This window comes from Akebia trifoliata, chromosome 5 (genome assembly GCF_017979445.1).
Source record: "Akebia trifoliata isolate Shusen 1 chromosome 5, ASM1797944v1, whole genome shotgun sequence".
NCBI classification, from domain to species: Eukaryota; Viridiplantae; Streptophyta; class Magnoliopsida; order Ranunculales; family Lardizabalaceae; genus Akebia; species Akebia trifoliata.
In genome coordinates, this window is record NC_141379.1 from 19,494,507 (window position 1) to 19,521,666 (window position 27,160).

The following is a 27,160-nucleotide window of genomic DNA, read 5'->3' on the forward strand; positions in this document are numbered from 1 at the left end:
CAATACATGAACATATGACACCCGAGAATAAAGGCGGATAGCAAATCACTCAACATTTTCGGAGGCAATCTTCTCTTTATAAGGCCATTACATGCACACACTCACTTCTAAAATGTTACAAGTAAGGATATGGTTTCCTATGGCCCTATATCCAACTTTTAGAGTCAACAAAAAGTAGTCCTCCGATGGACAAAATTCTCATGCATAAGGTTTTGATCCCTTCATGATGTTCAACTCATGAACATTACATATGGATCAAACCAATAAATATAGACTCCCAAGGAAGCACATAGATAGGAATTGAAGCTTGAGAACCCCAAATGATGAAATCTAAGTGGATTTTCATCATAATCCCAAGTTCACAAAAAAAATCCAACAAGCATACACTTTGGTGTATGGCTTGCTCATTTTCTCATTTCTCTAGTTTGTAAATCAATTATGGCTCTCTTATCTCTTAACTTCTATCATTTCCTCTACTTTCAAAAAACAAAAATAAAATAATTTTATAGCTTCAACTTGTGATCATTTTGGTAACCATCAATGGATGGGAGGGACAAGGTGCCTAACACCTTCCTTGTCCCTCAATCGAACCTCTTTACCTAACTCTCTAGGTATACCTTTACCCTTATCATAAAAAGTGAGTAAGTAAAATCTTAAAAAGAATTTCGAAAGATCATTTTAGTGGTATCCATTCATAGCCAAGCTCTTTGAATGGTTGCAACTCCAAAAATCATTTGTAGATGAGATCAAAACTCTGAAAAGTTTTGAATCCTCACGTGCCTACACTAGACATGAGATCTTTGGAACTAGAATCGACTCTACAAATACCTAGTACCCATTGGATACTTGTCGAGTTTTCATTAAGATAGATAATATTTTTTGAATGAGAAAAATAGATAAGTATCAAATAAAATGGACAATCATTTATAAATGTAATAATTTAACTTGTAATTAATTCCTCAATTGAAAGTTAAGATCTACAATGAATTCTTCAAGCAAATCAAAATTTTAAGAATAAAATCATATAAAATTACAATACAATCACTTATTTGTTGTTGAAATTGTATTATACATTAGAAGATGGATGGATGCTCACATAGAGAAAAAGTAAAAACTAAACACTTCACATTCTCTTTAGTTCAAATACAATTACTTCAAGATATTCCTTTGTTAGTATTTAATTAAACTACTGATTTATTTGTATACATGTTATAAATAAATAAATTTACTGGCAGGGTACCCATCAAATACCCGAATGAGCCCCCATTCTTTTGGGGTCCTTAAAATAGCTATCCAGAACCGGACTAAAAATTGATCGTGTCTATAATTGTAGACCCAAAACCAACTAATTGGTTTTGGGTGCGTCAGGTAACTCTCATGACATTACCTCAACCACTGGAATATAGGATCAAAATTTTTATGCATTTCCTCTAGTCATCCATGAAGCAAGAAAGGTTGAATATTAACATATTGTGTACCACGCATGTAGGAACTATGATTTAACCTATGAGACAGTCTTAAAACTGGTATAATACGGCAAAAATAGGTCAGATTATGGTAATAAACATGGGCAAATAATACTGGCGTACCCGTGACAGAGGCAGTCTGGATTATTTGATGATACAAGGGATTTGTGTGTTGTGAATCTCAAGGATCGTCAAATGGTACATAAGCTTAAAACGGAAACTATACGTAGAAAGGTCAAAATAAAATTAGGATTAGAGAGTAACAGAATTACTGGCTTAACAGAAAAGGCCATAAATTTTATTCCACAATTGGTGAAGAAAATGGGGGTCTTTCTTTTTAATTTACAATTTACACAACACAACCATATTCATCTCATAGAAGAAGAAGAAGAAGAAGAAGAAAAGAGAAAAGAATTGATTGTCAACATGGATATCAATACACAAGTGTGAGGACACCTGGCCTTTCCCCACGATAGAGAATGCCTTCACACTGCTGAAATATGAGAAATCAACTTGGTTACGTTCTCTCTGGCTTTAGCTGGTTGAAAACAGCTTGATCCCCAATAGTTTCCTCATTCCATGAGGGATCCACCAGGGGAAGCTGATATTCATCGGGTTTCAGGGCCAAAGCGAAATCTGGCAATGCTGGTGCTGTCTCTATGATCCTGCAACCAACAGTACCCATAAAATTGGTCAGGAGCACAAGTGGCAACTCGTGCAGATGTGTATGTATGCATGTATGTATTCCAATATGTATGAAATTTTGTATCTAAATTATGTGTAGGTATGTACACAATAATATTTAAAGAAGATCAATGCTAAATTTCTAAATGCACCCATTAACATGCTACAAGCATGTGTTCAATGTGCACATGTAGAATATAAAAATCTAAGCATTTGTACTTTCATGCATATATGAACATATTAAACAATATACAAAATGTGATAACTTACTCGATCCTATTAAACATGTATATGTAAATTCATCCTACTATGAATGACCAATTGAACAATAATTTGCGGAGTATTCATATTAGATGTATAAATTGTCTGACAAAGAGAATGGTGAAAATGTAATACTCCGAACAATAGATATACTATATGTTTATGCTAATGTGCATTGCTAACGTTAGAATACACATGCAACATGTTTACTGCATATATGTATTTAGCATCTCATCTTGAGGCATTGTCATGGTCAGAAGAAAATCCAAGACTCTCTACTAAGCAATCCTGAAACATCCAAGACCATTGTCTCATTTCACTCTCAGATGAGAAATTCGAAGCTAGTACAAAACTTTTTACCTGTATATCCGTATTTATATACATTTATTTGTGTATATACATAACAAGAGCAAATGGCCATGTTTGTGTGTCTTCAGCTCATAATCTGAGTGATTAAAAGGATTAAGGAAATGGGGTCATGCCAAAATGTAGATTATAGGATAGATTAAGAGAAAAAGTAGGGTACGAGAATTAAGATGGGTGATCCGTACCCCCCCCCCCCCCCCCCCCCCCCCCCCCCGTGACTCAAAATTACTAGGGACTTCATGTGATCATTACAAATCATGTTGTAAAAAATGGTGGACTACCACAAAATGCTGCTCACCAAACAATAGGATATGGTTTCACCAAGCCCCCCATCCAGCTTGGGAAGAAAATAATGGAAAGATAAATTAAGAGATTAAGCATTAATTCTGAAATGGAACCTACTTACTTTTCGTGAGCGTAGAGATCCCGGTTGATCCGCACCTTGCTAGAAGCATCTTTTGGGATCTTCTCAGAGAGATACTTCATGGTTCCCCAAAGAGGGGGATTCCTGCACGGATAATGTTAGTTAAAAAGATTTGAAACAAATGGGGAAAAAAATACAACTCATGAACGAAAATGGTCCAAGAAGGATCAAAACCTAGCTTTACGCTTCAGGGTTTCAGAACACATTTTCCTCTCTAGCATTGATCAATCTTTTGTTAAAATGATTCAAAGACCCTCTCATCACTTGATCAAGTTTTGCAACCTACTAAGGGTCATTCTAGCATAAGATAATTACACCAAACAGTGCAATAATTATTTATGCTCTGTTCGACACTCATCTAAAGAACCCATCGGGTAGACCGAGTATTGTTTACAAGCAGTATACCAGTTCAAATAGCACACACGCATGGGGTTAGTAAACCCAGTCAATGGATTTCACAGAGTCACCAAGTTGGTTTTAAGGTTTTAAACAGAAAGGGGAAACTTCAGAAAAATGGGAAAACCGAGAAATAAAAAGAAGGGGGGGGGGGGGGGAGGGAATGATTAAAAAAAGTAAAAAGATCTATTAAATTCCAAGTTTTCAATATATTTTCAGGAAAAACAACACACTACTGATTATCTGTGCATGAACAATAAAAAATAAAAAAATAAAAAAAGCATAATATGTTCCACACATAATTATGCATGCTATGATGCTAAAAAGCGTCTAACCATCAACACATCTTTTGAGCAAAACGACACACCTACTGGAAAAATTAATGGCCATAACATCAAAAAATTATCATCAAATCCCACATTAAAATTCATCATGAATCACCAAATCCTATATACACATTAAGCAATATCCTAATAATCCAATCAAGGTTTCCCAGTTTTAAAACACTGATTACTTTATAAGAATATGATGACTCAAAGGAGTTTGAAGGAAAATGCTCCCAACATACCCTACAATGAATGTGGCTTCCCAACTTAATGATCTGATGTCTGAACTATTCAATTGGTTGGCCACTCCTCTAAAGGCTCTGAATTGTTTGCCCCACAGAAACAAAAGACCAACAATATCAACAATGACATAAAAAGCTGTTTCTCCTTGTCCTCAAAGATTCTCCCATTTCTTTCCCTCCACAAACCCCGACAAATAGCTAAGGGACCATTTTTCTGGCTGTGAAGCCAACCAAGTTTTAGCTCTAGACGGGCATTTAAGATCATCTTACCAGTTCAACATTTAAAGTACAGCACCCAAACTGTCGCCCACCAGTTGAGCTATCTAGGTCAGGCCATATGTGAAATACAGCATACGGGAAGGGACCATTCTTATAGCTCCTATTAAGCATATTATATTCTCTCTTAGTTTATCTGTCTCTTCTATTACAACTGAAAATTGATAAAATTGCAACAAAATTTACAGCTAAGTCTTAGATGAAAGCATTGGATAGTTATCGTAGACTCACAAAGCATCAAAATTCCACAAACACACACCCCACCCACACACGCACGCATGCACATGTTAGATTACCTCGAGATAGGAGCAGTCGTGTTGAAAGCCTCACAGACCTTCTTACTTTCATTAAGAAACTCCTCTGCTGCTTGCAAAGCTGCCACAGCCATCCCATGAGATTTCTCCGTGTTTCCCTCATCCAGAATTAAACCATGATAATAATATGCTGCAGCCTGAAAAATAAATACAAGCCTATTTGGATGTGTCACTTGACTAAAATGCAACACGTGTGTGTGTGTGTGTGTGTGTGTGCATGTGTGTGTGGTGGTAAACACACATGTTAAAAACAACCAAAGATATGACAAGAAACATAAACAACAAGATTGGGCCTTTTTCCATAGTGCTTAATATTCATGTGGGTTAAGGTGTTCAATCTCAATTATATATCAGGAAAAACAAATTACAAAAATAAAATACCTTTAGCAAGTTGTACAAAAAGTTTCAAGAAAACAGCTTTATTTTTCTTACTTATTGAAGGAAAGGTAACACTAATCAATCGCTTAACTTTTATAGGAGTTTCTGAAAATTTCCATTCATCATATTCACATCTCAAATGCATAATAAGAATAGATTCAAACTTCAGTTATTATGGAAAATCTGTAAACTTTGAATCCAAACTACCATAAACAGGTAGGTTCAGCAAATGTCTCTACTAGTAGGAAAGCAAGTTGCTTTTATCATCTAGAGAAGTAGACGATATGATCTTGAAAGAAGTTGAGGGGTGATGGAAAATGACAAATTCAGTCATTCTGGAAGTGCTTATGGGACATTTTTTTGGAGTGCCTTGCACTCAGACCTTAAATGATGCATTTTCCATTTGATATAGGCACCCATCTGTCTGAAGTCCAAACATAAGATCAACATCATCATCATTGTTGAAGCGATATCCCAAATATTTGGGTTTGGCTGAACAAATCTTGTTACTCCACTCAATTCAGTCTAAACCCTCACATCATATTGTAGAGTGATCATATCCGCACCCACTATCTCAATCCACATTCTTTTGAGGTCTTCCTGTCACTCTTTTAGAACCTTCAACAAGTATGTTCCTTCTAACTTGGGATGTAACCACCCTTCATTGCACACAAGTACATGACCAAACCATCGCAAGTCAAGAACAATATCATATTTTCCCTCCCAATGACTTTACAAGAACCATCTCTAATTATTTCCATCAAATTACAAGTTAACTGTTTCATGATAAAAGCTACATGATCAAAGAAAACAAATTCTAGGGATCACAAATTTTAAGTTCAGTACGGACAACGGATTTGTTTAATTTATACAAAAGGAATGGGTTCCTCAGAATGCACCAGCCAACATTTCACAATGACATGCCTGTGAAGTCCCTGGACATGGAAGGTTAACAAAGGGAGATCTTATGTGCATTCCAAGCATTCTCTTTTCTCTTTTCTCTTTTATTTATCTAAGTTCACCTTTACCCACTCTACTCAAGCTGCTGTTAAGTCTAAAAGGATATGAATTCTCAACCACACTAAAGGTCTCATCAAAATTAAATCCAGATTTTCCACAAAAAGATCATAATATTCTACCACGCTGAAGTTGTTGGTAGCATTGAATGAAATGCCACGTCATAGAGAGGTTATTTACAAGACATGTATAGGTGGATATATTCACCACATGCATTAGTAATGTTTCATATAATTGGGGCCTCATTTAAATAAAGGAACATTGCTTAAGTTATTGCATGCCCCTCTCCTATGTAGAGTACAGACATAATTTGGCCCCTGGTTATTGGCTTCCAACACTAAGTCCTGTCCCTCATATGCTATTCATCGAAGTTACAAAATGGTATCTTGTTTATGTGTGTCACAGATGCCAAGTTTGGAACTTGAAGAGTTTCCATAAAATAGAGTGCAAGGAGCATAAAATTCTTAACCCATTCAGAAAAACCAATATACCTCGCAAGCAATGATCATAAAATCAGGAAAAGAAAAGGAATGAATAATGAAAAATGACAAAGAACATAAAGATATCCAAATAGTGTATGACAGGATCAAAAAGGAAATAATAGAAAAATCACACATGATACCTTTGCTTCAACATGTTTCCACTTGACGAAAAGTTGATGTTTTTCTCCCCATCCATTTGCTAAGGGAAGGTTCATAATGCTATCTTGAGCCTGCATAAATCAATAAAGCACGTAATTTCCTTGCGCTCTACAATGTACAAAAACATCTTCATATTCAATCAGATAAAATAACTGGGATAAGGTGTAGGACTGATGATGATGATTCGATCAGATAAAGAATTGTTCCTTTTTATAGATACACATGGCAACCAGATGATGGGAATTATACATAGCATGAATCCAACTCAAAAAAAAAATGATGACAAACACGGCAACATGTAATAGTGATTGTCAATAAAGATAAATTATAATTTTCACATAAAGAATATAGTCATATAAAGATTGATCCCAAGGGAATCGTAAGGAATGAGGCTGTTAGAATCTTCTTATTTTCTAACAGCCCTAGGGCTGTTTGTGTTTGAGCGACAGCCCAAGGACTATTACTGCTATGTGCGACAGCCCCTATGGGCATCTTTTATGTAATGGGATGGGCCCCACATACTTTATTATTCGTTGATTTTTAATATACAGGAGGAGAAGCCGAAGCCTAGTATTAGGTGTTCGGTGCTCTCTCTCCCAAATCTTCTTCTCCTCTATTTCTCCTCTTCTACTTGCTCTAGACTGTTTTGGTTCTCTACTTGGTATCATAGCAAAAAAAATTGTTTTTCTCCCATTTTTTTGGTTCTTAAACCCTTATTTCTACAGTTGAACCTTATTTCTGCAATTTTGAGGTGAAAAGAAGTTCAATTCGCCGTGATGGTGCAAGATAAACCTTAGATGTGTATCTAGGGCGTGGCTGTGTGCCTGTGGTTGGTTGTGAATGAGTTTTGGGGCAGTGTGGTGCTGTTTTTCAGACCTTTTAGAAGGTTTAATCACGGTGGGTAGTGTCCAAGACAGTTTCTTTTGGTCGAAATTGGGTTTTTAATTTACCCAAACAAGGTGATAAACCCCTGAATGAACATTACAGCAATATGAAAGGTATCTGGGAAGAACTATTGCTCTATCCACCTCTTGAGCACTAAATTGGAACTTAAGCTATGTCAACGGGAAGAGTTTCAAGTCGCACTGTTATTGTTCAATCTTAACTCAGAGTACAGTATCTTCAAAGATCAGATTTTGGCTAGTAAACAACTTCCTACTACAACAAATGTTTATTCTTACCTTCAGAAGGCCTCACTTACGTACTCAACTCCTTCTTCTCTTAAGGAGTCATTTGCCTTAGTCACTAGTGATGGTACTTGTGGTACTCCTCATAATGGACATGGCGGTACTCGCGGTGTGATCGTAGTGATAATCATGGTGGAACCCGTGGTGTGGTGGTACTGTCTTTGGCCGTGGTACTAATAGGTCCAATTGGAAATGCAACTATTGTGATAAGACAGAACATACCGAGGATTATTGTTGGGACAAATGGGGATATCGTGACCATGCCCACAATGCATCTGCTAATACGTCATCCGCATCTATCACTCAACCATTTGCTTCTAGACCCCCGATTATTTCTGAGTCTTAGAATAATTTACTACTCAACTTAGTTAGATCCTTCAGAAGTTTTCAAGTCTACCTTCTCCTTCATCTGCTCCCACAACAACTATGGTCAATACAAGTAATTTTGTTTGTGTTGTTGCTCAATCCCCTTCATTTTCCTAGGTCATTGACTCTGGTACTAGTGCTCACAAGTCTGGTATCTCCTTTACCTTTCTAATTTTTATTCATCTAGATCTCATTTTTTTAGTTGATAGTTCTTCACACCCTGTCCTTGGCACTGGTGAGTGGTGATTTTCATCCTACCAAGTCCATGACCCTCACTTCTGATTTATTTTTTCCTAAATTTCCTTTTAATCTTCTATGTGTAAGTTAGCTAACAAAATCACTAAACTATTTTGTAACCTTTTCTCCCACCTCTTGTGCTTTTCAAGACGAAGAAGATGATTGATTCGGGACATGAAAAAAATGGGCTGTATTTTTTGGACTATGACGAAACAATTTCTGCTTTGAGTGTCGTCGTCTCTCCTCTACAGTGGCATCATAGCTTGGGTCACCCGTCATTGCAGAAGTTGCATCAAGCTGTTCTCACATGGAGTTATATTTCAGTATTAGAATTTGAGCCTTGTCAATTAGGCAAGCGTCACCATAGTAGTTTTCCTCCTAGTCTAGAGAGTCGTCAGTTAAGTCATTTTGATTTAATCCATTCAGACATTTGGGGTCCTAACAGAATAAAAGTACTTTTCATTTTTCTTATTTTGTCATTTTTATGGATGATTACTCAAGAATGACTTGGTTTTTTTTAATGAAAGACTGTTCTGAACTACCCAAATTTTTCTTAGCTTTTTATAATAAGATATTTGTTAAGTTTGAACGCTGTGTTAAAAAATTTCGTTTTGACAATGCTCTTGAACATACCTAAAACTGTATGTCTGATTTTTGCAGAGACCATGGTATCATCCATCAAACTACATGTCCACAAACTTCCTAATATAATGGCATCGCTGAACGTAAACTTCGTCATCTTTTGGATGTCACTCACACCTTATTGTTTAACATGTTAGTTCCTAAACCTTATTAGGCCAATGATGTTCTTACTACTTGTTACCATATTAATCAAGTTCCTACAACTGTTTTGGGTAGCCAAACACCTTTCTGTTTGTTATATATCCTAAGGCGAAGTCCTTATCTCTTGTTCTGTGTGTCTTTGGGTGTGTGTCCTTCGTCCACATTCTTGGAACTGGTCATGATAAGTTGTTCTCTCGTGTTGTTAAGTGTGTCTTCTTGGGTTATTCTTGGACTCAAAAGGACTATCATTGTTTAATTGTTATGACCTTATAGGGTGTCGGTTTTATACTAGTGCTGATATCACCTTTTTTTAGTCAACATCTTTTTTCTCCACTTTGGGTTGTCAGATCAATTCTGATCTGGTACATTCTCGTCCGGAGGAGTTCGTTTTGCCTACTGATCCTTTTCGAGTTTCTTCTCCTCCTCGTTTGCAGGTTTATCAACACTCTCAGCATCACTCAACCCTCCACCTTCTACCTCTTTTGAGGATCTTCCAAATCCTCCTACAACACCCTCATCTTCCACACTACCTATTGCGTTGCGGAAAGGTATTCGTTCTTGCATTAACCACCTCTTTCTAATGTTGTATCTTTCTATCGCATTTCCTCAACTTTTTATTCCTTAGCATTCTTGATGTCCACTATTTTTTGTTACAAGCACTTATCGTCAGCCTCTGACTTCTTCTGGGTGAAAATTTTCTATGGATGACAAAATACATGCCCTTTATCATAATCCAACATGGGATCTCACCACTCTTCCTTCCAAGAAGACCACTATTGGTTGTCGTTGAGTGTACACAGTAAAGTATCAACCTAATGGTTTTATTGATCGCCTTAAGGCTCAATTGGTGGCAAAAGGGTATACTCAGAATTAAGGTGTACATTATTGTGAGACCTTTTTCACTTTTTATTTGCCTCAACTCTGTTAGAATTCTTCCATTTGTCACGATAAGTTTTAACTGGTCACTTTACCAACTAGACATCAAAATTGCATTTCTCTGTGGAGATTTACAGGAGAAAGTGTATATGGATCAGTCCCCAGGTTATGTAATTGAAGGGAAAGAACATCTTGTGTGTAGGTTGAAAAAGGTATTGTATGGACTGAGACAGTCTCTACGTGCTTGGTTTGAAAAAATTAGATCTATGGTTCTTTAGTATGGTTTTCAATGTTCCACCTCTAATCATTATGTATTTACTCGACATTCCACCTCAGGTACTGTCGTTCTTATTGTGGATGATAGTATTGTCACTGATCGTGACTCTGTTGGTATTGCTCAGTTGAAGGATCATTTGAGCACTCAATTCCATACAAAAGAATTGGTTCTACTTTGTTATTTCATTGAGATTGAGGTTGCACGTTCCAAGGATGGACTCACTCTATGACAACGCAAGTATATGTTGGACTTATTATCTGAGACTGGCACTCTGGGATCTCATCCAATTGATACTCTCATGGATCCTTCTATCAAGCTTGATGATGAATAAGGGGGAGCTTTTAAGGATATTGGGACTACAGGCAATTGGTTGGCAAGCTCTTATATCTCATAGTTACTCGTCCTGACATTACTTATGTTGTGGGAATGGTTAGTCAGTTTATGCATACCCCTCGATAGCCTCATTGGAAAGTTATCTATCGTATTCTACATTATCTAAAGGGTGCTTCTAGAAAGTGTCTCTATTTAGTCATTCCTTTTCCTTGAATATTTCTGGATACTTTGATGATGACAAGGTCAGGAGCCATTCTAATTGTCGATCCACCTCTGGTTACTGTGCATTTATTGGTAAAAATCTTGTTACTTGGCGTAATAAGAAGAAAAACATTGTGGCTCGCTCTAGTGCTGAAGCTAAATAGCGTGCAATGGCCCACACTAATTCTGAGGTGTTATGGGTTCATTCTCTTCTTCGCAACATGGATGTTGATGTTTCATTACCTATGCAGAAGTATTGTGACAACTAGGCTGCCATATTTATTTCTAGCAACCCTGTCTTTCATGAGTGCACCAAGCGTATCGAAGTTGATTGTCACTTTGTTCAGGATTTACTCATGTATAAACAGATTGTCACCCCCTATGTGAAGCCGAATGATCAGTTGACTGATTTTGTCACTAAACCCTTATATCGTGTCCTTTTCTTATTTATGTACTAATCTAGGCATCTTTGATATGTATGCTACAACTTGAGGGGGAGTGCTAGAATTTTGTTATTTTCTAATAGCTCTAGGGTTATTTGTGTTTATGCGACAGCCCTAGGGCTATTACTGCTATGTGTGACAGCCCCTATGGGCCTTTGTAATGTAATCAGATGGGCCCCACATACTTTATTATTTGTTGATTTTTAACATATAGGAGGAGACTGAACCCTAGTATTAAGAAAGTGTTCGGCCCTCTTTCTCTCTCTCCCCCTAATCTTCTTCTTCTCCTCTTCTACTTGCTCAAGATTGTTTTGGCTCTCTACTAAGGCAAAATTTGGAATCCCAAACTTACTAAAATAATATATCTTGCACAATAGAAAACAAGGATTCAAGAGTACATCAAGTAGGAAAAATTACATGTGAAGAAAAACCAGACCTAAACAAGAGAAATTTCGGGGTCCAACTTAAAACCAATTGGCAATGAGTGGAGAGGCCTAGGAGTTTATAAGAAGATAAACAAGGCAGTTTGTGTCCGATGTGGGACTAAACTCAACACGCCCCCGCACAAGGGGGACGGACTGGGCCAAAGCACATGGAGGCATGAATTAGGTGAAGTGGAGGAAAGAAAGGCCTGCTTGAATACCATGATAAATTTGGGGGTCCAACTCAAAACCAATTGGCAATGAGTAGAAAGGCCCAAGAGCTTATAAGGAGAGAGACAAGGCAATTTGTGTCCGATGTGGGACTAAACTCAACAAAACAGAGACGTCAACGAGCATGAGTTGATGGCATGAAATCAATAACTCCACCAAACTCATCATATTTGAAGTCATAAAAGATCAAAGTATATACTATCATCTCAAGAAAGGTGCTGACTTGCTAAGGTAAAGTATGTGAGTATTAATAACACCACCTGGGCTCAAAACACACCTCTATTTACTTATTGTTGAGTGTTGTGTTATCCGCCTCCGCTCCCAGATGTCACGTGCTCACATATTGTGCCCCAGTTCAACTTGTAACCCTCTTATATTCATAGTTGCACCTTCCCCATCAGATCGGCCTATTGGAGTAAATGGTCGTAAACATGGTATCAAAGCGCTAGGTTTGTATAGGTCACAGGTTCAAGTATCCTCGAAGGAATTTTCCACTCTTATGGGTGAAGGGCAGTGTTGAGTGTTGTGTTATTTGTCTCTGCTCTTGAGTGTCACATGCTCACGTATTGTGTCCCAGTTCGACTCGTGACCCTCTTATATTCATAGTTGCATCTTCCCCATCAGAGCAGTCTATTGGGGTAAATAGTTGAAAACATGGTATCATAGCACTAGGTTCGTATAGGTCATGGGTTCGAGCCTCCTTGAAGGAATTTTCCACCCTTAAGGATGAGGGGAAGTGTTGAGCGTTGTGTTATCCACCTCCGCTCCCAAGTGTCACACACTCACGTATTGTGCCCCAGTTCTACCCATGACCCTCTTATATTCATAGTTGTACCTTCCCTATCAGATCGGTCTATTGGGGTGAATGGTTGTAAACACTTACCACTAACCTCACTTGCTTCACAAAAAAATGTTAGGGAACTCGAAGGGATGAAATAGGTAACATACATGGGACTTGACAATGCATTCTTAGATGACAAGAGTAAATAAAAAATAATTATTATAAACAATCAAAAAACTATATAACAATGAGGAATATAAAGCTATTGAGCTGGCATAATTTGCTAGATATGTTGTCTTAATACAGATAAAAACAATGTTTTCAAAGGTATTGGAGGCTTACACCGTGAAGCTCACCTTAGGACGAGGCACTAAATGTCCTACGAACACAAAGAGAGGCGCTTTTCTCTCAAAGGCTTACTCATTGCTTTAAGAGGCACTAGAAAAAATTATGCCTTAGGGAGGCATGTAATAACTTGATAATAGTTATGTATCTCGCAGAATTTCAATGAAGTATTTTGAATGATTAATGATTAAATATCCAAATAGTGATAGAAAGATTTTAAGGGTAAACAGACTTCACCATTGAGATCGAAGGTATCGAGAAACAAAGTTTAGACTATAAGCACACTCAAATCCCAACTCGAACAGAAAACTTAGGAAAACCTCAAAATACATGCAATCAGAAGTTCAAAAAATGAGTTTTTATATAAACAAATTCGGAGCAAACAGAGTACACCATTAGAATCATCTCGAAAAACTGATAAAAATATATTAGATCATCAAAATCGGAGACCGATTAAACTAGTTGGGGTAACCGAAAAGTTTGACTTGACCGAGTCAAACTGAGTTGACTCAATTGACCAGATTGACCAGGTTATGCTGAGTCAAGATAAGTTTTGACACCTAGCTTGAGAGGTGTCATTTAGTTAGAAGTTGTAAGCCTTTTTAGATTAATTTTGCTACACATACAACATCAAATTTTGACATTAAGACACTAAATATAAAATTCATGTTAGGTAACAGATTTTTCACCTTTCTCAGCCCAAATTAGAAACAAACCTATTATCTTTCAACTACCTTAAACCTACAACTCACTATTTCCACAACATAAACTAAGAATTGGAAGGACAAGCAAAAAAGGAAATTATTCCTCAAGACTAGAGCTTCAAGAGGGTGTTCTTAAGCACCAATTTCAGTATACAAAGCTTCATCAGATTTTTTTAGCCAAAGAATCTGAGTTCACTAAGAGTTTTGGAGAAGAAATAGTAAAGACCATTGAGGGAAAAAGTCAGGTAGGAATTTATCCATTCGCATATATAGTTGTAGTAGTTTTGTTATATTTCACTTTATCATTAAAAATCCATGCATTTATGTTGCTGTTTTTACGGATTCTATGTTAAATCAGAAGTATATAATAGTTGGACGAATATAAGTTGAAAATAAATTAGGTTTTTAAAGTATCAAAGACTGAAAATCAGAATTCTGAATTTTGGGGGTTAACAACAAAAATTTTAAGGCAAAAACCAGCCTTGTAACTTGTCAAATTTCAGGTTTTTTATCTAGGTTAAAACCTCAAGAACTCTAAACTAATGTTTCAATTATGGATTGAAAAATAAGTTTCAGAAAAATGTTACATTTAACATATATCTAGTAGAACAATTTTGGGGAAGATAATAGTTGAAAATTACATTTAGATTTTCATTATTGATTTTATTAGACATGATGGACTTAGTGAAGTTATGGATTTTTACGCAGTCCAAGATTTTGTGATGAGCAGAAACTTTCAGATTTAGGTAATAGTTTTTATTAATCTTGGATTTGTTATTTGAGCAACTTAGGTAGGTTGGACCGACATGTTTGGGTATGTGTGAGGTGACTCCATTAGGTGTTCTTTTATATGATATTGGGCGATGCCTTGTAAGTCATATTGGTGAGGGAATGATTTGATGCCATTGGGCTATGCCATGTGAGTCATGATATGAGTGGAAAAAAATGGAGGATCATCGCACATACTTGAGTGTATTTTCATAAAAATATCAAAATATGTTGTAAATAAAAAATTATAAAAATGATTTTGTGATTCAGTAAAAAGTTGATGAATGTCTAGAAAGAGTAACTCGTAGCTATGTATTCCGAAAGTGACTAGTTACTCTAGTATAACACTTGAGATGTCTAGTATCCTTGGTGGTATGGGACACCCTAGAAAATAGTATCACTCGTGAGATTTGGGAGATTCCCCTCTATTTTACTGAAGAACTTGCCTGTAAAAGCAGTCTTTGTAGAGAGTAGAGATTTTCAAGGTTCACATTGTATGCCAGATTGGTTTTAAATGCGGGGAGTTTCTCCTGGACTTGTTAGTGATCACTTTAAGTCTGCAGTAGTCAAACGAATGACCAACATAATTGATCCTTGTACAGGGATCTTGGTCAACGCTCAACCTGAACCGGATAAATAGTCACCCAAGTGTGGTTTGACTAACTAGCCACAAAATCAAGAAAGAACGGTGGGGTTTCACACTGGCTAAGTATTAGGACAATCAGTTACCTTGACTGAGGTGTATATCAATCGTGTATCTTGATTCTCTTATCAACTACACAGCCATGTTTGTATTATATATTTTATTTTGTATATGAAATAACTGAATCCTGTTTATTTAAATTGTTGATCAAAATGTTTAATTGATATCTTATTATACTTAATAAGATTTTAGTTACTCGATAATTATTATTAAAGAAAACTGGATGCTTTAATGTTTAAAATAATTAATCATGCATGCTATAACTATATGTTTGAAAGATGAATTCCTGCTGAGTAACTCTCGTTACTCATCCTACCACCCTGCAAGCGAACCCGTGATGATGGAGTATGTTGAGGATCATGTAGAGGTCTATGATGAGCAAGAGGATGTTGTGTATGACTATCCTAGAGGTTGAGAGTATGAGTTAGGATTCCATATATAGTTTTGAGAGATAAGTTTACCTCAACTTGTATAGTTTTGTGTAGTCAGCTTTGTATATTTTGTCACAGTATGTGACACTACTTTTTAATATATATATACGTGTCCAGTTTCTCTGTCAGTTTATATAGATTGTGATTCTGGTTATGTGAGCTTCCGCTCTTGTTTAGTTCTTTAATTGAAGTGTATATTGTATTGCTTTATATCATGTTACAATCAAATCAATCATTTGGTCATTTTATATAATATCAGAATTTATATGTGGGGATGTGTGTCACACCTCGAAAACTAACACAAAATCATGGGGATTTGTGTAGAAGTTTGGAGTGTGACAAGGCACATGCCTTTTTTACCTCTTTTGACCAATATTCACGCCTTATAGGGATGTGTTTAACTTTTCCCCCTCAGTTTTTGTGGTGTCATAACAATAGTCCTTATAATTACACAATTACCCCTGTTGTAACATATATTTTCATAAATGTCACACAAATACATCTTGAATCAGTTATTTTGGCCATAATCTCTACAAGCCTAGTTGAAAGTGATGTTAACCTTCTCCTCTGCTTCTTCTAGAGTTAATAAAGTGATGTTATGCTTTTTTTAGTTTGAATGATTGTTCCAGTCTAATCGTTATTTTTTGTTTTTGAGGAATTGAAGCTTGGAAAGTCCGAGGTAGGAGGCTACGTATGTGGTTCAGTTTTAGTTTGAGTTTGGAATTTGAATTTTGATTTAAACATCAGAATGTGAAATTGTGATTTGTAATAATGTTTTCATTTCTCTTTTTGAGGTTTTCCCCTGATTTTATCTCTACAAGAACTTGTTTCTATAAATTTATTTGTATAATTAGTTACTTACATATTTAAAAATGCATGCTCGTGAGGCTTATACCTTATGCCTAGAGACTTATCCCTCAAGGCTTTGGCTAGTGACAAGCCCAACTTTACACCTTTGCGTTTAAAAACACTGGATGCAACTAATAAATAAATCCAGAAGATCCCAAATGATATGATGAAGGGTAGTGAAGAATGGAAGAAATGGAGGTACAAAAACCTCATAGATTGGTCAGATGCTGTCAACAATAATAAATAGTGAATGCATCAATACCTGACTCCAGTATTTAACCATCTCACATGCAAGCCTCCGTTTCACTGCCAGTGTGGCCTTCGTACTATCAATTGCCAGCCCGAGTTGAATATCAACACCCTATATCAGATGTGGGGGAAAAGAATCAAAGAAAAAGTCAAAGAGTTCCTGAGTAACGTTTTTGTATGCCCCATAGTACTTGTGATCTATTTGCAAAGTCAACAATTTATCTGTTTCTGAAAAATCAAGAAAGTTGCACGTACACTGCCTCTAGCTAAATGTAGACAGAGATCATAGAAAGTTTATGAATTAGCATAGGAATATGTGAAGCTGACATTTTAGAAGTTTAGCCATTGACAAGAAGCAATTATCAAGAAATCGAATATATATCCCTAGCTAGCAAAAAAATTTAATAGAAATTTCAAGAAATGACAACAAATCAAGAACCATCACTTAAATGGTATTCGGATGGTTCAATCAGATGAAACAATCAGGAAATAACCCATTCTGACATGAATGGACATAACTTTAATATGGGCTCTTACAATCACCCAGTTATGTCTCATAGTTATCCATTAATTTTCAGAATGATTACTATCTCTACAATATTGTGAACCTTAAATCTTAAGGGGAACATAATACTTAAAAATATGCCACCAACACCAGATACATACCTACATTAATAAACATGTACACTCAAACATAAATACATACATTTGGGTATCAATTTTGTTCAAGAAGTCATATTAATAAACAAAAAATCATATGAACTGTTCAAAAACTGTGATAAAAGATAGTGATCTCAAAAAAGAACAGTGATAGAAGATCAGTAACACAGAATCCACTCTGTCCAAGAAGTAGTCATTGAGTTTCACAATGTGGTGTATCTAGCAATTTTACTATTGTCCATATAGATATCTTTTGGCTCTATATGGTTTATGATTTAGAAATTGTTTAACCAATGTGCCAGAGCTTCAGTTACATAATAAATATCTTAGTATGCAAACATTCAATTTTAAAACCAATAGACAACATAAATGCCTGATATAGCATGAAACATGGGTCAAAAATAGCACTTCAAAGTGCAGTCAACCATGTACACGGGCAGGGCCGATTCATATAAACCAGACTATTAATTAATTTCATCAAATGAAAAAAAATCTGAAAGAACATGGTAGAATCAGAAAAGAACTGAACTACAAAGACATCAATGGATGATGAAATAGACTCAGAAAAATAAATTAACTAAAAATAACAGAGATCAACAGATGTTAGTGAATAAGTAAATACCTGGCCTAGTGCTTGCAGACAAAGGGCCCGGAGCACTTCTTCTGTTAGATCTACTGGAAGATCTCTACTACAGTTGCAGAAAGACTCAGATGAGTCAGAAAAATCTTGTGAAGGATTAAGATGATGATTTAATGATCTCAAATCCCCCAACATCATACAAGATTAATAGGCACGAATGCCAATTCTAATGAGTAATGACACTAATCAAGGTGGTGTAAAATCTTGGTTTGGTGCAATGTTCAACTCAAGGGAAAAAATTAAACAGAAACATTCAATGATTTGAAATCAATGTTTCGTGCTGGTTTTGGCCAAAACTGGAATGTGCCGCTGAAATGGCACGAAATTTTGAACTATGATATTAATAACATCTAAGAAAAGGTACTATTATTGACTAAGGTTGACACCGAAGATGAGTCACTTTTTTGTTGATAAGTTATTGAGGATGATAGAAAGAGCAAACCACAAACCTGAGTTCAAGGGGCACCTGAGGGAGAACATTCCGGAGAGCACAATCCAAATACCCTGCTCCCTTCAAGAAAACATCAATAGCAGTACGCCTACTCTCTGTTATAAAAGAAAAAAAGAAAAAAAGAAAAATGACAACTTGTAGTAGGATCCGTTGAAGTAAAGGCGCTAAGAAATTAATTCCACATTGCACAGAACAAAGGTAGAAAATGAAGGAAACTAACTCATGCGTGTTTCCTAACTCAGTTTTATCTCTTTTTCAAATCTGGAACCAAAATCCTTTCGTGGGTAAGAAAAGATACTTATGGTCTATTACCCCCTTTGCTATGTGTTGGGTGGTGTGGCAAGAAAGAAATAGAAGAGTATTCAAGAGGAAGGTAACGGGGTTTCAAGATATTATCAGGGAGGTCCTTGGCCTCATGTCTTTTTGGAGCAAAATGGAGGCGAATTTTAAAGGGGTGTTCTTTGACGATTTTATATTCAGATGGGATGCTATGTGTCAAAATTAGTGCTTTGTTTTTTGTTGTTTTTTGTTGTTTTTTGTTGTTTTTTGTTGTTTTTTGCTGGTTACTAATATTTCTAATTGAATGCCTTGGCTGGTCACCTCAACCGGTCCTTCTTTTAATACAATTGATCTACTTATCAAAAATATATATATATATATATATATATAAGCACTATATAATTTCTGCAAGCTCAACCATGATAATTAATTAAGTAGCAAGGGCGTGTCTCTTAGGAGCAAATGAGTAATACATTGATGATAGGTGAAAGGGGAAATGAGCTTTTCTTTTTCCAAAAGGAGAAGAAAAAACTACAATAAGCCATTTAGAACCAAAGGAAATGATAAAGGTAAATAAAACATTTAACACAAATTCAAAGCAACGGTACATTAGAATTAAAATCGAAAGATACAAAAATGAAATAATTCGCTCAGATAAATTGGTGCAGATCAACAGGGCTGATTCCAAATGTGGATGGGGGAACCAGAATCCACCAGTTTGGCAGTAGAATCCACTACTCTCATAAGGTTTTCAAACCCCAAAAGAACTCTTGTCCAACTAATAGATCTACATGTTTACATCTATATTTATAGATTGACTTCTCCTAGACTTCCTAATTCAATTCAAAGAAAAATTAGACATTCTTACTACATTTCATCAGCTATCTCAATGTATTCAAGAAACCTCTACAAGTTCCAAAATGCAGATGGTGAAGATTCAAAAATAGGACCACCTGTCCAAACAGGTTCCAAAATAGTAAGCCATAATTAGGAACAAATTTGAAATAAGAATGTCAAATCATTTGATGGAGAAGGTGCAGACTTCTGTCTTCTACTCTTCCATACAATTAATAAGACGCAAACTAAGAAGAAGAAGTACTTTAGATACATCAAATAAGTCAAACTAGTCCTAGAAATATATTATACAATGCGTCCATAGCTCAATATACCAAGCATAATGAATGAGAGAGAGAATCTGCAATATAAAGCCTTAAAAGTAATACCCACCTTCTGACACTTTTGGCTGATAACCATCAGTAGAGGTTTTAGGAAGAAGTAACAAATTGGCCTGTGATAAAGATAGCATGGCCATCAAATGTAAAACCGACAATACCTCATACCAGGTATTAGAGATGGCTGTTTCCTGCAAAAACAATTATTAGCAACACAGGCAGGTCTCAGAAACTGATTCAGATTCAAAAACAAAAATAAAATGCGACTGTATAAAAAATTTATAAAAAAAAAAAATGATGGATATGCATCATATCCCCACCTCTGTATCATCCTCCTGATTAACCCAAACAAATTGTACTTTTTCTTGTAGCAGACTTTCTGCAAAATACAGCCAACCACGCACCCATCATGATTTATTCTAAATAGAGCATACATGCTAATAGGAATGATGATGATATCCATGTTTTCCACAGAAATGAGTTATATATCTATATAAGAATCGGGACGAACAAAGAATCAACACCCAACATTTGGCACTCCTATCTTCATTCAATCACCATGTCCACACATATAATCCAGTCTTATGCATTTAGTATGATACCATTCATCTTTTTTTAACAACAAATAAAATGGTAAATGGTTCCTTTTTCATGTAAGGCTTTGAGTTACCATCTTTAACTAATCCCAACAGAACTGGTAAGTAGTCTTCAAGAGCCTGTTGAAGATCAGCCAATGTTGACCCTCCTGCAGACAACAATTCCATCTTAGATCGATAAATATTGTTGAGTTTGGAATCTTCTATACAAACCAACTAACCGTGTTGTGTAGCTGTTTTTCTTCTAGGTTTTGTAGTTTTCGGTGCTTCTTGGGCAGCCATGACAACAATTCGAGTTCTAAGAGCAGAGAGACGCTCCACTAAAGTCTTAGACAAGCAATCACCAAGTGGCAGAGAGAAGTCAACGGGCTGAGGAATCCGTAATCCAGGCACAAACACGGCAACTTCCCCAACATTTCCAGGCCTTCTTCTATTCCCACTGGTATCCTTTGGTGTCGATACCAAGCATCCCATATCCTGGGACTTATTTCTGCCATCACACAATTCAAACAAATGTAAGATTTCTAAAATAAATACAGATTTATTGGGAGTGAAGCACACCCATTATAGAATAATGAATAAAAAATTATTTTCAACAAACAAAGCTCACTCACATGACCCTATGTTGATCTGTGAGGAAAACTGAAATTCAAAATGCTGAAAATCACAATCAATTATCGAGATACGATATAATATTATAGATTTCTTAACCTTGTCTCCTTAACAGAAGGCTAACCGAGATGTCCGCTGAACTTCTCTTGATCTCTGCATATAGAAATATAAATATAAATATAAGTACCCCACAAGTCAGAAGTAGAACAAGAAGAAGAGGGAATCACACACACAAACCCAAACCCAAACACAGGGAAGCCGTGAAAAAAAAAAAAAAAACTTTTTTGTTGCTTTACTTTGAGGCAAACAGAAGCTAAAACAAAGTTTGCAAATTGAACCCCCAAATGTAAAGGTTCTTCCAACCAAAAACCCACATTACGCGTCTTAGAAGACAGCAAGAAAACTAAAAGTAAAGCAAGTTCAAGCAAAAGATGAAGAACCTCAAAAAGTAGTTTTTACTAAAGAGAATCCTGTCAGAGTCAGAGCAGGAAAAAAAAACGTCTTTTATTTCGTATTCTAAAGAGAACACGATTCGAAAAAAAAAACTTAGAATGGTCGAAGAGGATCTCTAAAAGAACCAATCAAAATCGAAGAGTAAAGGCATGCTTCAAATGCCCAACAAATAAAAACTAAAAAGATTAGATTTTCAATAACAAATTCTTGAAGCATGAAAAAGCTTAGAACATAAGATCAAGGACATCTGACTTAAGGACCTGTTTGGATTACGAAAAGAAAAGATAACTTTTTTTGTTTACTCAAACAAATTAGCTCTTGAAGATGATGATCCAAACAGGTCGGTCATATACCCTCTCTCACTTCAAATTCACAGCAAGTCTACAAGACAAAAACCTTCTGCAGGATCTGAAAATTCCCGACTTCAAATACCGCAATTTGAAATATAAAAAATACGTAATTAGTTCAAAACTTTTTTTTTTTTTTTAAACGATCGATGGAAGAATTCTACTGGTACAGTGACTCAATACACACGTTTTAATACTGAAATCTATCCGATTTATCGAAATTCCGCCATGAAACCGTTTCTCTTACCTTCTCTAAAACCCTATAACCAAAACTTCCCATCAAATCTTTTGCTTCAAACGTAGATTCCAAAGCGCCGTCTAAGTCAGTAAAATTCAGAATTCCCTAAGATTTCTTAACAAAAGAGATGGAATCGAACTCAGAAAACCAAGAAACTAAGAGAAGTCCTCGACAAAAACATTCCTTAGAAATGGAGATTTACTGAGAGAGAGAGAGAGAGAGAGAGAGAGGTGTGGATGTTCCAAAGCTTCAACAACGTCAAAATAGAAGTGAATTTGATAAATAAATTGTTCTCCTTCAGTCTCTCACATCTCTCGCTATATATATAAACATATAAAAATGATACTGTCGGCTCAGGTGAACTGTCGATCTTAGGAACCGGAACATTTCATGATCCTCGAGATTTGTGTTCCAAAATCTTCAGTAACACAAACAGCTTTAGCGCTCTTAATAGCGTCCAAATGGCACCCCTGCTTTCCAAGCTTCAAACTTCAAACCATTTGTATATAAATAAAGAAATACGAGTGAAGTTGTAAATAAATATATGTAAGTACGACATCCAATGGTTGGGATTTTACATAATATATGTATGTCCCAATGATATCTTCTTCTCAATCATTGATTTTCCATCTATACAATCAAGATTAGCTTGTAATTTCTTGAGTCCAATCCAATTACATTTGGTAAGAGTTGTTAATTTAGGAAAATAGTTTTTTTTCTTTAGGTTTTTTTATTATTTTTGGATTTTAAGGTTTCCCAAAAAATTGAATAGGATTATTTGGATTGTATGGAAAAAAAAAAAAAAAAAGTACCAAGTTACTTCAAATACAATGAGCACTCAACGTCAAGGTTATCTCCTTGTACTCAACACAAACATCAAGTTCAATGCTTTGAAAATCCAAAAACATCAAGTTACTTTATTTAAGGATAGATTTTCACTAAATTTCTAATATATATATATATATACTAAAATGACAAATTTGCTCTAATTAAAATTATCATAAATAAAAAGCGTCTAATATCAACAAGTGTTGAGTTTGACGCTTTAAAAATTAACTAGCATTGAGTTGCTTTGTCGATAAATAATTTTTTATGAAATATCCAAAATACATATATAATAGTAGCAAAATGAATAATAATGTCACTTTTGATTATGCATTTAGAGATAGGATTTTGATAAGTAATTGAGAAAATATGTCATAATTACTTAAAGTCCATTGCAACAATTTTTTTTTATATGCAAGTGAGCTAGTGGTAAATAATTAGTTGGTGAAGATGACTTTTTTACCCATGTCGTGATATCATCGCTCGTAGACTTTGACCAATGTTGGAAGTTGGAACCTTCTTATTCAATCATAATTTTTGTTGCTAGGGAAACAAGATTAGTGAACAATAATTAGTTAGTGAAAGTGAGTTTTGAACCCAAGTCAAGGTTCTCGCGCACATCTTGAGGAATAATTTGTTACACCCCCTCCTATGACATGACTGAGCACATAACATTTTGACAATCTTATTATAGAAATTGACACATGACTCATTAATGATGGTAAAACAAAACTGGTTTCGATAGTATCAAATCCACAAGGAATGGTAAAACACAGAGGGAAACACTAAATTCACTAGTTCAATATTTATAGTCAAAATACACAAGAACCAGTAACCTTTAAGATCTTTTACAAATAACTATCTACATAAACCAACATTACTACTAAACCTCCACTATAATCCACAACTTTGTAGTCATATCTATAGACCCACCATCTTGTTCTTCCAAGGTTACCCAGCCCACATATCCAACAACATTTTCATCATAAATACTCTTGAAATATCTTCTTGCAAAATCTTCCAGAGCGCAAAAATCCATGCAAGCATCTTAATTTTTCTTTTGGAAACAAAATGCACCCTCAAATCCTGCAACTGAGGGGTAGAATAAGTAAATAATAAGTATGTTACCCAATAGAAAAGGAACACAATAATGATTGTAGGATGGACGAATAAGTATGCAAAAATCATAACATACTGGATCCATTATCAATATAACTTCATTAATACTTAAGAAAAACTCAACAAATTATAATGTGGTTTATCGACAAAATCCGAATAGATGTATATTATCATAAAATTTACCATAATTGGCTATACATTACTTCAAACAATCTACCTTGACTTTCTGAACCCAAATACTCTTTATAAACTCTAAACTCTTTAGAATTTGTACCTTTCCATAATTCATTGTTACTTATTGTAGTTGGTTACCAATTTCCCTAGATCAAATTTCTAGGTTTTAGCTTCTAACATTCTTAGTAAATAATTGAAACTTCGTAACTCATAATCACAAATAAAAACACATCCACGATGTAGGCGTTATAATGTAGACAATGATGATGTTGTATATCAATAAGTACTATGGATTTTACGACTGAATTCAATCTCAGTAGGAGAACCGAAGTTTATTGATGAGGGATTACAACGTTATTGCTTGATTCTACAGTCAATCTAACCGCAAGTGGTTATCCCTTTGTATGACTCAAGTTAGCCATTGACTAGGGTCTCACGATCACAAGTATTAGTACCTTATTTTTGTCAATCCTGAGATTTTGGTGTATGTCAATTTTACTCTACTAGAAGACATGTGAAGACATTGACAACAACACGCAAGGTCAGACACTTCGACAAAATGTTTCATATGTGTGCTCTAGACCAAAAAGGTAAGAAGACCACCTAGACTATGCCCCTTCACCAAGATGATCTTTAGGTTAATTAATTTTAGTAAAATCATGTAATTGCTCAACCCGCTCAATCTTCAGAATTCCCAGGAGCATAAAATGCTTGAAATATAACTATTTATAATTCTGGAAACAATATTTTCAGTGGCACCAAAGTGCCACCGAAAAAATAGTATTTTCGGTTAATAGAGACAATGTCCATTTGGTGTCATAGAATGGACATTTCGTTCCACCGAAAGTGCCCAACAGTCAAAAATTTAAACGTTGCAAATTTCCATGCCACCAAACTGATTTTATGTGCCATCGAAAATATAGTCATTGCCCACTTTTTTTTCTTTATATTGAGAGGCCTTAGCTTCTTTTGGGTTTGATCAATGCCTAGAGAACATTGGCTCTCCCCTCATAACATTTGGAGAGCACCATCTAGTCATGGAAGGTCCAAACCATAGTTGAACCCATATTCAACCTAAGCCTACCTTATTTTGACCATTTTTATCTTTTCATCCTTACCTTGCACATATATTGGAACACCTCAATGGAGCATGGAACATTTTCTTGAAGCAAAGATTTCAAAGTAAAGAAGAATAGAACATCAAGGACATGAAGAACTCAAGCATCTAATTAAGAGATCGATCAAGTTGTGTTAAGTCCTTTTAAGTTTATTTTCAATTTTTTTTCATTATATAAAAGTTCTTGGTTCCAAGTCAAAACTGAGCTCTTGATAGATTTGAGGACTCTACACAAGAGAATTAAGGTCTGTTCTTTACAGAAGTCAACTTCAGCTCCAGAAGCTAGCTTCTAGAAGAAGCAGAAGCCTGGAGCCTGAAAAGTCATATCTAGCAGAAGTTTGTTCGTTACATAAGCACAGAAGCCAGAAAAGCATGTTCGATTGACAGCTTTTTTATTACTAGATTCTGATAAAATGACCAAAATACCCTTAATGTTGATAATACACCCATAATATATAAAAAAATTATCAGAATACCTTAATAAATATGTAATTACACTAAATACATATATAAATATAATAAATTTATATTAAAAAATTATAAAAATAATTATTTTTAATTTTAATAAATTTATAAAGTTTATAATTCTATAGAAATTTCGACAGCATCTCTTCTTTAAAATGGACATATGAAATTTTCCTGATAAAAAAATTACCTACATAATACATAATCTATCATCCACACAATATTTAATACACATTAACATTAAAAAAAATACATAATATGTACATCAATATGTTTTAAGTCATTATAGTTCATAATTGTTTTAAGAGAAATGTTACCATTAACATTATAACAAAAAATGACCAGAATCTCTTAATAAATATATAATTACACTATATATATATATATATAATAAATTTATATTATAAAATTATAAAATTAATTATTTTATTTTAACCAAATTTATAATTCTATAATTCTATCAAAATTTCGACAGCATCTCTTCTTTAAAATGGACATATGAGATTTTCCTAAAAAAAAAAATACCTGCATAATGCATAATCCAATATCCACATAACATCCCATACACATTAGTATTTCATACACAATCCAACCTCCACATACCATCCCATACACATTAACATTCCATACACAATCCAACCTCCACATACCATCACATACACATTAACATTCCATACACAATCCAACCTCTGCATAACATCCCATACACATTCCAACATCCCATACACAAATCACATTTTATCAAATAAAAAGTATTACAATGTCATACAAAAAGAGAAATATAATTTTCATTAAGAACAAATCTAAAATAGATCAAAGCTCTTAAGCTCTATTATAAACAGCATATAATGCATTAGTTATTCCAGTCCTTGTCCTCTCCATGGTAACACGAGATCGACAATCTACAGGCTCACCATTATTATCATGTTCAGGTGTACCCCCTTCATCTTCCACAATTTGTTCTTCTTCGAAACGTAAGAATTTTTCATCTGCAATTGCATGCTTCCTTATGAAATTATGGAGTGTCATGCAAGC

The 27,160-nt window shown here is 35.1% G+C and overlaps 1 protein-coding gene across 7 annotated transcripts; it reads right to left on the minus strand.

The window, feature by feature from the left end:
• Positions 1-1,689: 1,689 nt before the first annotated feature.
• Positions 1,690-22,706, minus strand: LOC147401606 (uncharacterized). Of its 7 annotated transcripts, none has more exons than XM_086442935.1 (13): positions 22,435-22,701; positions 21,487-21,540; positions 20,997-21,265; positions 20,850-20,924; positions 20,500-20,558; positions 20,235-20,370; positions 18,727-18,823; positions 18,260-18,323; positions 16,991-17,089; positions 6,773-6,862; positions 4,738-4,892; positions 3,184-3,285; positions 1,690-2,131 (listed from the first exon to the last, which is right to left on the minus strand). In XM_086442935.1, exons 3-13 carry the CDS (start codon positions 21,247-21,249, stop codon positions 1,984-1,986), a joined length of 1,278 nt encoding a protein of 425 aa, XP_086299061.1. In that variant the 5' UTR covers positions 21,250-21,265; positions 21,487-21,540; positions 22,435-22,701; the 3' UTR covers positions 1,690-1,983. The 7 variants fall into 7 exon arrangements, 6 of the variants coding, with proteins under 6 accessions (XP_086299061.1, XP_086299058.1, XP_086299057.1 ...); XM_086442932.1 differs by having other exon boundaries at positions 18,260-18,326; positions 21,390-21,540; positions 22,435-22,700; XM_086442931.1 differs by having other exon boundaries at positions 18,260-18,326; positions 22,435-22,699.
• Positions 22,707-27,160: the final 4,454 nt, after the last annotated feature.